The sequence below is a fragment of the Dipodomys spectabilis genome, unplaced genomic scaffold (assembly GCF_019054845.1).
Source record: "Dipodomys spectabilis isolate Male_0828 unplaced genomic scaffold, ASM1905484v1 ptg000030l, whole genome shotgun sequence".
In the NCBI taxonomy this organism is placed as follows: Eukaryota; Metazoa; Chordata; class Mammalia; order Rodentia; family Heteromyidae; genus Dipodomys; species Dipodomys spectabilis.
In genome coordinates this window covers 4,591,037-4,605,500 of record NW_024870707.1, presented here as the reverse complement: position 1 = coordinate 4,605,500, position 14,464 = coordinate 4,591,037, and the positions used below count along the sequence as shown (strand labels likewise).

The following is a 14,464-nucleotide window of genomic DNA, read 5'->3' as shown; positions in this document are numbered from 1 at the left end:
AATCCAAGTTTGGATCCCAGGAGAGGAGCCCTCATTAGATCTGAATCATGCTGACATACTGATCCTGAACTTCCAGCTGTGAGAACTGCTAGAAAATAAATTTACATTGATGAAGACTCCACTACATGGCATCCTGTCATAGTTATTTACACTTTACAATTTTGAAAACAGAGATGCAAAGCTTTCAAGCTGAATAGAAGTAGAATGAGGTTTAGAGTCAGGCAGATTTGGGTAGAATTCTCATTCCAACTCTTTGCATTTAGTCACCTTTGAAAAGTGACATGATCCTCTTGATAATTTCCTTATCTGGAATATAATGCACATTATTTAATCTGTTAGATTTAACATCACATATAAAGATTGTAAAAGAGACTATTATTGGACATTTAATATCATGTTGGTGACTAGAGTCATTTAATTGTAATGCATTTGGATGTTACTTTTATGCAAGGAGTGAAAAAACTTTGTTATTTTCATCTTGGTACTGTTAGGGTTTAATAGATGACTTTACATTACAGGTTTTTATTTTCATATAGATGTTTTCTTCTGGCCATTGTCAACGAGAGACAATGGAAACTCACCAGTCACAGTAAGATATTGTTTTATATTCTTTTAAAATGTGCACTGTATACCAGATGTTCTTGATCCATTCATCTACTGAGGGGCATCTGGGTTGGTTCCATATGTTAACTATGGTAAATAATGCTGCAATAAGCATAGTTGTGCTGGTAGCTTTAGTATGGTCTTGTTGCAAGACCATACTAAAGCTACCAGCACAACTATACTTATTGCAGCATTATTTGTGGAGGGGAAGGGAAAAAACAAATTCTTTAAATTGGGATACAGGTGGACCCATTGAGATGTACAGACCCAACAATGAGATGTACAGATGTTATGTTGAAAAATGAACTTTACAACTTTGGCGTGGGGAGGGGTGGGGAGGGGAGATGGGAAGGGATAGGAAGGGGACACAAAGGAAGAGGCAACAATGCTTGATAAGAAATGTTCTCATAGCCGGGGCGCTGGTGTCTCACGCCTGTAATCCTAGCTACTCAGGAGGCTGAGATCTGAGGATCGCGGTTCAAAGCCAGCCCGGGCAGGAGAGACTGTGAGACTCCTATCTCTAATAAACCACCACAAAACCGGAAGTGGCGCTGTAGCTCAAGTGGTAGAGCGCTCGCCTTGAGCTGAAGAGCTGAGGGACAGCGACCAGGCCCAGAGTTCAAGCCCCATGACCGACCAAAAAAAAAAAAAAGAAATGTTCTCATTACCTTGCTCATGTAATTGTAAACCCTCTGTATGGTATTTTCACAATAAAAAAAGAAGAAAAAGAAAATGTGCATTGTGTCCTTCTCCCTTTACCAAAAACCGTACAGGAATTTTAAAGGTATTAGGATTCTTAATCTGTCACTTTATTCTGTCATTCTGTTGAACTTTTGAAGTACAAGAGCTTCTTTCTTTGATCAATGCTTTCCAAGGGCTTTTCTTTCATTTGTAGAGTCAATTTATGTATTTATTCTATAACTTCCTTTCACATAAGCTATTATTTGCTTCCATAAATAGAAGAGGGACTTAAGACTCTTTTTTGTTTTCCAAAATTTTAGAAATTAATATAGAACTAAGGAGGAATTTATGAGAAAAGAAAGATTTGAGTGTCTGCCATGCAACAGAACACAAACATCTGTTGAATCATCACAAGAATAGAACAAAATTGCTTTGGCACAGATAGTATCTGGATTATCCCACTTACCAAACTGCAGCAAACACTTCGATTCGGTATTCAGAGGTACGAATGAGATACTTCTAGCATCTTTTATAACAATTATTAAATCTCCAGGGTTTCATTCTCATGGTTGTCAAGCTTAGGGAATTATAAACAAGGCAATTATACAGAATCTGTACAATTGGTAAGTTGGCTGTATTATCATTTGATAAAATACAGAAAAAATTTATTTCAAGGAACGTTGTCCCCATGATCAATCATTTATTTAATCATCATAATTTCTTTATATTCTGTATTGTTTTACTGACTTCAAATGTATACATAGATTTGGTTGGCTATATATACATATATATATATATATATGTATATATATATATATATATATATACATGTATATATTTCTCTCTCACCTCTCCATCATCTATGTTTCTATATATTTATATATGTATGCATGCATGTATCTATTTATAGATCTATCTATAATCATCATCAACATCTATATCCACCATCTATCTATTGTCATCTGAATAGTGGTTAAATATATAGGTTTAAATATTTCCATTGGGAAGGGGCTGAATATCTTCAGTTTCCTACAATTTTTTCCTACATCATTGTCATCATTTCCAAATTGATTTCTAAAACAAAATATCAGTTTGTAAGAATTCCACCAAGTTATCTTGCCAGGATGGATAGACATTGAAAAAAAGAACAGGCTTAGGTTAGAGTTCTAATCCCCAACCTTTTTTCCAATGGGGGATATTGAAGACCACATTCATCCCTGGATGAACAGGATAGTTCTTTTCAGTTATACATACCACCCTCATGACCTCCACATGAAAAATTTCTCCCACTCTCCCACCTCCTTCCTTCCCTTCTCCTCTTCCTCCTTCTGGTCTGGGTGTATTGGAACTCTGAGGGAAAAGATTATATCACTTAGAGTATTCCCACATTCCATCAACACCTTTCTATGGATCCTCCTTTTACTACCATTCTCCTCTACGGTGCAGGTTGAGTGGGAATCTTTTTCCAGACAGGCTCTGAACAATAGAGTAAACCATATTAGGAATAGCCCTGGAATCAAAGCCTCACACTGGATTCCTATGGGTTAATTTTTTTCACATAGTTCAAGACTATAAAGATATTTATATTGCCAGGGAATGGAACATGACACGAGGTGCCATTGTGATCACTTAAATCACCACCAGTGATGCCATAATATAAATTAGAAGTGGAGAGCTCTGAGAGACACCTCTGGCCTACATTGTAACCATAAACATACTGAATCTAGCAGTCATACCACAGGGGTTTGTGCTTTGAAAACCATATACATAATATAGATAATGTATTACATGAAAGAGTATTGGAAAAACCAATCCTCAGCTTTGGAGGAGCTTCCTGTCTCCTGTATGTCCTTCAGGAATAATGTGGTTGAGGTTCTAGCCAAGGAAGCAATGTGAATTAAATGCTAAATGCCAATGTTATTGTGATTAGTTTACGTAAGTGGTGGGGGAGAAATGGGACCATAGATTATGGGATTGAGACATAGGGTGAAGGTATTAGGTAGTAATAAAGATACTTGTCTGCAGGGGCAAAAATTGTCACACAATCCCCCCCCCCCCCATACCTTGGAAGGAAATTTAAAAACCATCTATAACTGCATTAGGGAGCAGTTTCAAGCTAATGCCAATCTTTTCCTCAGTCAAAACAGCACTCCTTATTCCTCTTGGTGAGCATTAATATATAGGATTTACATTTATATAGAAAGAAAGCAAATGCCAGCAGTCATTTTGTGCTGTCTTCTTGTCCAGGAAAGGAGAATGACAGTCTTGGTAGTCTATCCCATGAATACAAATAAAGAGCCAAGGCTAATCTACCCACATTCTCTTCCTGGAAAATCACTAGATAAACTCATTAAGTAGACAGAGAAAATGAGCCAAGAAATGTAGTCAAATACAGATAAGCACTCAGGAGCAAAGAGGTTAGATGATGGAAGGATGGATTTAGAAGGACAGATGGCTGCCAAAATATAACAGAAAAACAGACATTCTACATGAAAGGATGTACATACCTTTTTTAATAACCCCTCTGTATACCATCTCTATAGTAACAATAAAATACATTAAAAAATGAAAAGATAGAAACAAGAGAATATTTGGAGCCTGTATTTTACTTATATAAGTACAATTACTAGTTATATAACTTATATGTAACTGTTAATAACTATAACTATGATAATGAATATAGATAGACATTTATTAATATATACTTTTATATTTATTATATGTATATAAAATAATTATACATCTCTATATCAATCAATCTGTCTGCATATCTATTTTTCTATCATCTATCGACACAACTCAAAATACTGGGTGTTTGAAAATCATGATTACTTTTTGTTACCAGGGCTATACAGGGTCTCCAAAAGGTTTATCTTGTTTAATAATATTCAACTTGTTAACACACAAATGTTTAATTTTTCTGTTAGTTCCTCCCCAAACTATGAAATCTTGAGAGGGTTTTAGCAATCCACATAGCCCTGGAAATCCCGCAGCTTTTATAAAAGATTCTGGGATACGTATATTTGTAGTCCAGGGAGAACTTACAGTTTCGGAAAAATTCTTACGTAAGTTCCTTTATTTTCTATTATCAGAAAATTTTATTTGTTTCTCAAAATAAGGCTAGTAACCCTTTACACACACACACACACACACACACACACACACACACACACACACACACACACACACACGAGAACTTAAAAAGGAAGGCTCTTTGTAGTATCTTCATCATTTTCCTTTATGTTTCTAAAAGAGCTTAAGTTTCACATATAGAAGCTTAATTGCAGAGTGTTAGACACAAATGAAGATCAATTAACACTATAGGAAAATGCGAGGAAAAACTCCAATTTCACAGCCAACACTCTACCCTACTAAAATTTAGTGACAAAGAAAGAGCTTTTGTTAGTATCTCAGGAGCATGGATGGATAAGAAGAAAGTAGGAGGGATTATTAGAGACAAATGACATCAAGAAAAATTTAAAGTCCCTTTGGTATGATAATCTTCAAGAAACTGCGATGCACCTGGTCCTGTCTGTCCTCTCCCTGGAAGTGTACTCTTCAAGAAACTGCGATGCACCTGGTCCTGTCTGTCCTCTTCCTGAATGTGTACTCTTCAAGAAACTGCGATGTACCTGATCCTGACTGTCCTCTTCCTGGAAGTGTACTTTTCAGTCTTGCTGGGAAACACCACCCTCATCGTGCTCATCTTCAACAACTCGCGGCTCCACACACTCATGTATTTCATTAGAAATCTCTCTTTTCTGGACCTCTGTCTACAGTCCGGAGAGCCTACTAACTTGCATCTTGAAAGATAGAGCAGCTACTTTGTTGGCTACATGTTTCAGTTCTATTTCTCTGCCAGATTGAAATATATGGAGTGTTTTCTCTTGGCAGTCATGGCTTATGACGGCTATGTGGCCATTTCCAACCCCCTGCTCTATGCCCAGGTCATGTCAAGGAGATTGTGCATCTGTCTGGTTCTATATGCCTACACTGGGAGCTTAATCAATGGTGTCCTCTTAACCAGCAACACGTTCACTTTCGATTTTTGTGCAGGCAATGTGATTGATGACTTTTTTCTCTGATGTCTCTGATCAAGTTGGCATGTGACGTGAATGAAGCCATCAGTCTGTGCTCTACTTTCTTCTACATCCTCTACTTCTTCATCATCAGTGCCATCTTGAGCATCCCTTCCACCCAGGGCCGCCTTGAGACTTTGCTACCTTCTCCTTCCCACATCATCTCTGTCACCTTGTACTATGGCTCCATTCTCTACTTCTACTCCCATCTAAGTTGAATCTACTCCTCCAGAGAGACAAGAAGTTCTTGACCTTTAATACTGTATTGTTCACCATGTTGAGCCACATGATTTGCAGTCTGGGGAATAAAGACATGAAAGAAGCCCTGAGAAAACTCTTCAAGTTCACATAGCCCAAAGTCTAGATCCATTCCCAAGTGCTAAGTGATAAAAAGCTACTCAAGGGAAGTTTGGGGATATGGATTAAAAAAAGAAAAAGAAAAACAATAAAAAAACGACTTGTAGGAAAGTTACAGCAGGAAAGAAGAAACCTGAGAAAATGAGAGCAAATACAATTGGTTAGTGTCTACAAGGATTTGAATTTTTTCTGATTGTCATGAATTTTATAAATGTGCACATATCATCAATTGCAATCAATTTTTTTCATAATAGAATTCTGACCTCTGAGCTACCAGCTCCTCATGTGTAAACTTGACTAATACTCCCTGGCTTGAAGTTTTGTAAATGGTATTGAATAAAACATCAATCAAACCTGCCAGGTCCTGAAGAGACATTCTGAAGATTTCTTTTTTTAATAATTAAAATATTTTTCCGTTGGAATAATGCTAGCACTGGGTCTAGAAATGTTCAGTCTCTTTGAACCTGTACTTAAAGATTCCGCAAAAACATTGCATGGAACTTTCCTTGAAACAATAACACAAGCTCTCCACACATTGGTAATGTTGGGATCCACAGGAAGAATAATTAAATAGCAAGCATATCAGTACACAGCATTTGTTAGGAGAATTAAAACACAGAGGGTCTGTAGTGAATTGGTAACAAGACAAGAGCTAGCTGTATTACCTAACTGTGTCCACCAATGAGGGAGTGAGTTACTGAGTGACAATAAGGCTTAAGGTGATTGACTTAGGGCCAGTTCTGGGTTCATCAGGTTTTGCAACTTATCTTCCCATCAACAATTCAATGTATGCCCTACAAAGTTAAGAAGAGTGAGGGTAAGGGTGAATAGAGGAGGGATGGAAGAGAGAGGAGGTTGAAAGGGTTAATATTGGTGAAGAGATACTGTATTCATATGTTGTTAAATGGCAACATTTTGTACAACTAATTAAAGATAATTTTAAAAAGAATAAAAAAACAGTGGAGAAGATAAAACAATTCTTAATGTTTATGCACAAATGACTTTTATGGTATGTGTGTAGGGGCAGTTCTGGGACTTCAACTCGGGGTCAGGAACTGTCCGTAAGCTTTTTTGATCAAAGCAAGCACTCTACCACTTGATCCACAGCTCCACTTTTATGCTGGTTAGTTGGAGATAAGATTCTCAGGGATTTTCTTCCTCAAGCTGCCTTCAAACAGTGACCCTCAATTCTCAGCTTTCTGAGTAGCTAGGATTACAACTGTGAGCCACTGGTGTGTGGCTTGAAAATAATGTTAATTAAGCCATGGTAAAAATGACTTATTTAATTATTTTAATATTTTGTAATTTATATATTGTCCTCAAATTCAAGATGAATTATAATGAGTCCTTGGAGACTGAGGCACATATTCCTGCAGTGTGGTCTGGGTGGAATCTCGAGAGACTATGAAGGAAATGCATATGAAGTTCAACCACAGCATGACAAAGAGAAACCACAGATCAGGGAAATATTTGTTGCTTCCAGGAACTGGCCTTTCTCAACAAAGGTAAATACTTGGTTTGAGATTCAGTAAAGCTGTATTTCTTCTCTGTAATGTTTACCTATGAGTTATAAAGCAGCTATAGTCTGTTCTGGCCCTTAATGGGTCATTGCTGTGTTCAATATGCACAGCTGCCTTGTTGCCTTCACTCCTACACATGGACTCTCTTCCGTATAAATCCATTTGCATTTGATAATATGGCTGTGCTCATCTATGATTTGAAATTCAGTCAGAGAATCATGTTAGACCATACATATTGTTACTTAAGCAGCAGAGAAATTAGAAAGACAAAACATGTGACACAATTTTTACTTTAGTTGTTTTTCCTTGTGCTTTTTAGCCTATTAAGATATGAAGACTTCATTGCTAGGCACCTGTACAAAAATCTCTAAGTTAGATCTCAGATTTGAATCACTATTAGAATCTTCTATTTATACAAATAAGAATACCAAGATCTCTCAATAATTGCTGACTTTATGGGTTTCTTCTTCATTTTCTTTTTTTTTGTAAATGTAAACCTTCTAACTTATTTTTCCCATCATGATATAAACCAGGCTTTCCCCTTTGTGGACATGGAGGTGAGGAATCGCACCATCCTGACTGAGTTCATCTTGCTGGGCTTCTCCACAGATCCCCATTGGCAGCTGATTCTATTTGGAATATTTTTAATTATCTACTTGTTAACCTTGTCAGGGAACATGACCCTGGTTATCTTAATCCGTATTGATTCCCGGCTTCATACTCCTATGTACTTTTTCATTGGTGGTCTTTCCTTCTTGGATTTCTGGTATACATCTGTGTACACCCCTAAAATATTGGTCAATTGTGTCTCAGAGGACAAGCGCATCTCCTTGGCTGGGTGTGGGGCTCAGTTCTTCTTCTCCTGTGTGGCGGCCTACACTGAGTGCTATCTGCTATCAGCCATGGCGTATGATCGTTATGTGGCCATTTGCAACCCGTTGCTTTATTCAGCTACCATGTCTGCTTCTATTTGTACTAGACTTATTTCTGGCTCTTACTTAGGAGGATTTCTGAATGCCATCGCCCACACTGCCAACACCTTCCGGCTGAGTTTCTGTGGTGAGAAGGTCATTGACTACTTTTTCTGTGATGTGCTGCCATTGGTAAAAAAATCTTGTACGGACACTAGGGTCTACGGGAAAATCCTTTCCAGTATGGTGGGCTTCACTGTCCTGTCATGTCTTGTTGTCATCCTCGTTTCCTATTTCAACATCCTGCTGGCTATCCTGAGGATCCGCTCAGCCTCGGGAAGGCGCAAGGCTTTCTCCACCTGTGCCTCCCACCTCATCTCCGTCACGCTCTTCTTTGGATCTTTGCTCTTCATGTATTCGAGGCCCAGTTCTAACTACTCCCCGGAGAGGGACAAAGTGGCTGCTCTGTTCTACACCATCATCAACCCCCTGCTCAACCCTCTCATCTACAGCCTGAGAAACAAGGACGTCAAAGAGGCCTTGAGGAAAGCCACAAGAATGGTACAAGCACAATCATGAAGGTTACCATGTAGACTCTGTAATTTACAAATTGTGTGCAGTAATGTATTTGAAATAATTTGACAAGGTAAGACAATGAAAACCTGAGCAAGCCTCCATTTCATCGTGATTCTTATGTTATTGTGACCTAAGTCTCTTAAGTCTAGATTATTGTATCCACTTTGATTCTTGGTAATACTAGATTTTAAAAATTTACCTGGGAGTTATTAGAAAGAGAACTAATATTTGAACAGGTTTTCTACAGCTAGTTAGACTAAAGAATTTTGTGATGCTTATTATATAAGACCATGATATAAAATAGGAAGATTGATGGAAATTTGCTTAATATTTCACTTACATGTATGTTTCTATAAGATGCTGTCTTCAAATTTCTTCCTGTGGGGTAGTTGAACTTCTAGAATATAATTTTGTAATTTGTGTAGAATTTATATCAACATGGTAATAGGAAAATTGCTTTAAGAGTTGTCCAAATTAAGAAAGAAACAAACAAAAGCATTCTAATAAATGATTTGTTCATAGGGCTGACAAGGTTCAAGCGAAGAGCATTTCTTGTATAGAAAGTGAGCGCTCAACTATACTCTCTGAGTTTGCACAATATAATCCCATCAAATGGACATATATGTGTATATATGCCTAGCATCACATGGAGCACAATGAAATTAATGAACTAATTACATTTTTCCCTTATCAGAACTTTTTGTCTACATCAAATTAATGATTGTAAAGTGTTTTATATATATATATAACAAATTGCTGCTCAGAGCTTAAGAACTTTTGTTATTGATGATCATAGCTATTATGAGGATGAGTTTAATTTCATTAGACACTTACATTTTTAAAATGAGGACAAATGGATGTAACCACTTGGACCTTTGTATTTGTTCCAGAATTTCTTTTTCTTAATTAAGATTTTATTATGAAAATACTGTATAGAGGGGTTACAGTTACATGAGCAAGGTAATGAGTACATTTTTTTAATCTAGCATTGTTGCCTCCTCCTTTGTTTTTCTTCTCCTATCCCTTCCCTCCCACCTCCTCAGCTACCTCCCCCCACCCCCGTAAAGTTTGTTTTTCGACATAGTGTCTTGTACACCTCATTGTTGCAATGGGTCAATCTGTTCCAAAAATTCTGATATTTCCCTTTACCTGTGTTTATTCAAACTTTCCTTATTTCATTGTTCTTCTAATACAAGAGAACTTGGTTAGTACTTGATAAGAAGTTCTTCTCTGTTGCCCATGTAATATTATATCCCCTCCTCACAACATCAACATAGAACATAAAAAAGGAAATTGGCACAATCTTAGTGGAGGGAGCCACTTAAAACTTATAGGGATTCTACAAGTATGTCTTCTGCCCTTTTAAAAATAGGTCCTGAATATTTTTAAAAATCTTTATGCTAGGAGAAATAATAGTCTATATTTTTGATTACAAATATATCATTAATAGAAATGTACAAAAATCTTTCTTGGCTAATTTATTTCCCTATCAAAAACAGTGAGGATCACAAAATATTCAATTTCTCAACCTTATCCTGAGCAGCCTGCCATCACTTAGAACTAATTTGAAGTAAATAGTCTCAATTTAGATTCTGTATGGAGCAGAGAAGAATATAATTTCCTCAGCCAATTTAAATGATGTCATAATCTGAGCAAAACCCAAGAGATGTAGTTAAGTCATTAATATCAAACAGCCATTTTTCATCCTTTGGTGTTGTATATGGGAATTTTCATGGCTTTAACTATTCTTTTAATAATGAGAAAGTCCTAAGGTGGTGTGGCTTTATTCCATTTCTTTTTCTCCAGAAAGCATTTCTTGAGTCAAGTGTGTTCCAGATCCTGAGAAATTCCAGTGAGGACACTATGCCTGTTCCTATTCCAGACATGAGTGACACATGATTTTTTAAAAAATACTGAGTAAAGATAGATTTTCATTTCCTGTTTAATGTTATTGAGAAAATAAAATAGCACAATGGGATGGAGTAGGAAATGAATTAACTAAACGTAGACATGGCAACAAGAGATAAATGATCATGTACTTTAATGATATTTCTCAGTATTATAAATGGTAACAGAAATATGAATAGTGTGCTATTTCTAGTCATTGGAAAAATTTAATTTAAAACCACAATGAGAGAACACACTACACCTATTGGGATGGCTATTATAAAAAAAATACCAGTTAGGCTGGGCTCAGTGACTCATGCCTGTAATACTAGCTACTTGGAAAATATAAGAGGATCATTATTGGAGGTCAGCAAAAAGTGAGACTCCATCTCAACTAAAAGCTGGCATGCTAGTATAAGCGTGTCATCCTAGGTATATAGAAAACATGAATATGGACTTTGAGCTCTAGAAAATATACTTCAAAAATAACTGAAGGAAGAAGTGTCAGGGGTGTAGCCCAAGTGGTAAAGCGCCAGCTTGACAAATGAAAAGCTCAGAGTTCCTAACTCAATATCGCCAAAAATAGATAAGGAAATAAATAAATATGATCAATTAAGTTTGGGAGAGGCCATTCAGAAAAAGGAAATGTTGTACAAGATTTGTAGGAATTCATATAACTAAGAACATTCGACAAACAATATGGTGTTCACTCAAGAGTGGTTATTTGCTTTGATAACTCCCCAAAGAAATACATTTTCATGTGAAAAGCAAGCTTATATATAAAAGAAACCAATTCATTTCTATTTTCATGGTGGTGTTATTCACAATAGATAAGAAACAGATTCATTCAACATGCATATCAGTGAAAGAATGGACTAAAATTTGGTATGTATCCACAATGACAAATCACTCAGTCTTAATAACCATGCCCTTTTCATAGTAATGTAAGAGTGGCAGGATGAATCATATCAAAATACATTATCTACATGTGTGAAAATGATATGATGAAGTTTAAGATTGGTTTGGAAAATGGGGAAAGGTAAGAAGGAGCGTGATGAAGAAGATGTCTGATCAAGGTACATGGTATGCATATATTAATATGTCAAAATAAAGACTCATATAGATAACTTGTGTCAATAACAGAGAATGGCATGTGACCATTTGTGATAACCTGAGGAAATCTAATAAACATTTGTTAAATGAAAAGCAAACACCATTTAGTTTTATTTATGTGCAGAATCCAATTAGAATCTTTAACGGATAGGTAGGATATTGATTACTGGGGGTTAATATTAGTGGTAGATGGGTGGAGAAAGACATGTTGTTCAAAGTATACAGAATTTATTTAGATGAGAAATAATTAAGTTATTGTAACCTATTGCATTGTACTGTGACTATCCTAAATATCTTTTTTATTGTACTGCCTATGTGAAGTTGCTAGAAGATTAGATTTAAAATATTCTCAAAGCAAAGTGAGTTTTGTTACTTAGATTCAATTAATTGTCCTACATTGCATGTAGGCATCAGAGCATGACTTTATACTACAAAATAAAACAGACATAAATTTGAACATTGAGAGAAGAATGTCTTCTTCTCATTTCCTGGTGGGCACTGGGAAAGTCACTTGTAAGTGAGAACTGAGGAATATAATACGATGGAGAATGTGGAGGAAAGATCTTCCACAAGCACAGGCTTCTTCAGAGGCTTTGGTTATTCATAATGCAGAAATGTCCATCAAGATAGTTCATGGTGAGGGTGGATATGCACAGTATCCTTTATAGAGTACATTCTTTGGGGCAGCAACTGCAGCTGCCAAATGATAGCACTCAATATAGTCTATTGCAAAGAGAAACAGACTCCCAGCTCCAGTCATGGAAATGCACTTCTTTTCTTCTCTTTATAAAACCTTTTTATTACCTTATGCAGCTGCACGAAAGAGGGACCACTTAGCAAAGCAGTCTATGAGTACAATGCATCGTGATCAGTGTCACCCCTTCACAATTCTCACCCTCCTTCGTTCCCCCCGCTTCCCTTTACTTTTCCTAATTTTATGGTATATTCCATGAATTCTTGGCTGCATTCTCCCTATTTCCTGCCTTCATTCATCTCCTCCTCTTCCTTTGGCCTTATCCTTCCGCTGGCAAGCATCCATTTCCTGCTGCTTATCTAAGGCCAATTTTGTCAACCATTTTGCAGTAAACATATCATTATACCAGGACTAGGGATCTTGTGTTAAATAAAATTAAGTCTTGTGTTAAATAAAATATAAGACAATTGCTTCTGTTTTCTTTTACATGCAAATGTAAAATGTAGAAATGTAATTACTAAAGGCTGAGGGTAGTGTGGGGGTAGCTAGTAGGAGGTTGGGCCATGAGTGTCAGAGCGTGTTTAAATAGAAGTAATGTGCTCTAATGTCCTGTAACACAAATGAGCGAATATAGTTCATAATATCTTATTAAATGTTTTGGGAATTACTACAGAGAGGACTTGAATTCCAAACATTAAGAAGATGAAAATGTTAGCCAGTCTGATTTGATTGGTGTGTTTTCATATGTGTATTCAGTCAACATATTGCTTCTGATAATTCAATATAATTAATAACTGTTGGACACCGTCTTAGATATATTTAAGAAGGTAGTCATGCAGACTACGTTCATTTTGACCCATGCACATTTCTGTATGTTTTGGCTTCTCTAACTGTGCCCAATAAAATGTGTAATAAAATAAAAATTGGTCTAAATAACTGAAGATTTGAAAAAAATGTAATAGAAACATCCATGGAAGACACATTCTTGAAAACATGTATAGTTCTGTGGAGGAAGATCTCAACTAGATGAAGCAGCACCAGGTTCCTTGATAAGGTTAATGAGTACTGCATTGGAAATATTCCACAGAGAATTATCTTCCTTTGGGAATATGCTGAGAACTTCATCCAGATTAATTCAGGCAAGATGGTGAGATTTCTCACAAGAGATACATAAAGATCCCTCAATGAAAGCAGGTGAACAAACTTGAGGTGCATCCTTTATTTCTTACCATATGTCTCACAGATAAAATCATCCATGAAGTCGCTTTCTCTCCTGGCCTTACAAGGCAGTCATGTTCCTACATGGCATTCGAACCTGGACCAAACGAACAGTGAAAGACAGCCTATCAAGAATATAATGCACTCCAGGTTATCCGAAGAGGAGAGTTAATAGTCATTAATTTCATAGTCAAACATGTATATATTAAAACACTGACAATCAGACCAGCATTTCAATCGTTAAAAATCTATAAACAACTATATGGCTTTAATCACAGAAATCAAATTAGTCATTGAACAATGTAATTTCAAGGAAGATATAATAACCAAAGATAGCCTTTCAGATAAATGTGCATTGAAAGTAAGCCTGGTAAAAGAATTTCCTTCTGCAGTTTACAGTTACTTTTTCTATGGATATAAAATTCCTCCATGTAGTTAAGTTTATTTTACTTTTATAATGGATGGGCACTGTAATCATAGGTAGTGAAACTTATTCATGAATGGGCTGAATAAAAATTGGCTGGGTGAAGGGCTTTTTATCATTGCTTTCAATATACTTTAATGATCATTGCCATTTTGCTTTGCTTTTATTAACAATTGCCAAATCACATAGAAGCAAAAATGCTTCTATAATTTATAAATATATCCTAAGAAGTCAATGTGGTTTTTATTATGAATAATTTATTTAAACCTTAGATATTAATATCATCTCCACAATCTCATAGTTCAAGAAGATATTACAATCCTAGTTTAGCAGGGAAATTTTCTTCACTTGGAGAATTTCACCATTTTGGCATGGAAGCAATGAGCTCTATCCATCAATGT

At 36.2% G+C, this 14,464-nt stretch overlaps 1 protein-coding gene and 1 pseudogene across 1 annotated transcript; both read left to right on the top strand.

The window, feature by feature from the left end:
- Positions 1-4,910: 4,910 nt before the first annotated feature.
- Positions 4,911-5,715, top strand: LOC122104778 (annotated as a pseudogene).
- A 2,052-nt stretch (positions 5,716-7,767) lies between these two features.
- On the top strand, positions 7,768-8,730 carry LOC122105292 (olfactory receptor 9G4-like). The gene has a single exon (XM_042676478.1). It carries the CDS (start codon positions 7,792-7,794, stop codon positions 8,728-8,730), a length of 939 nt encoding a protein of 312 aa, XP_042532412.1. The 5' UTR covers positions 7,768-7,791.
- Positions 8,731-14,464: the final 5,734 nt, after the last annotated feature.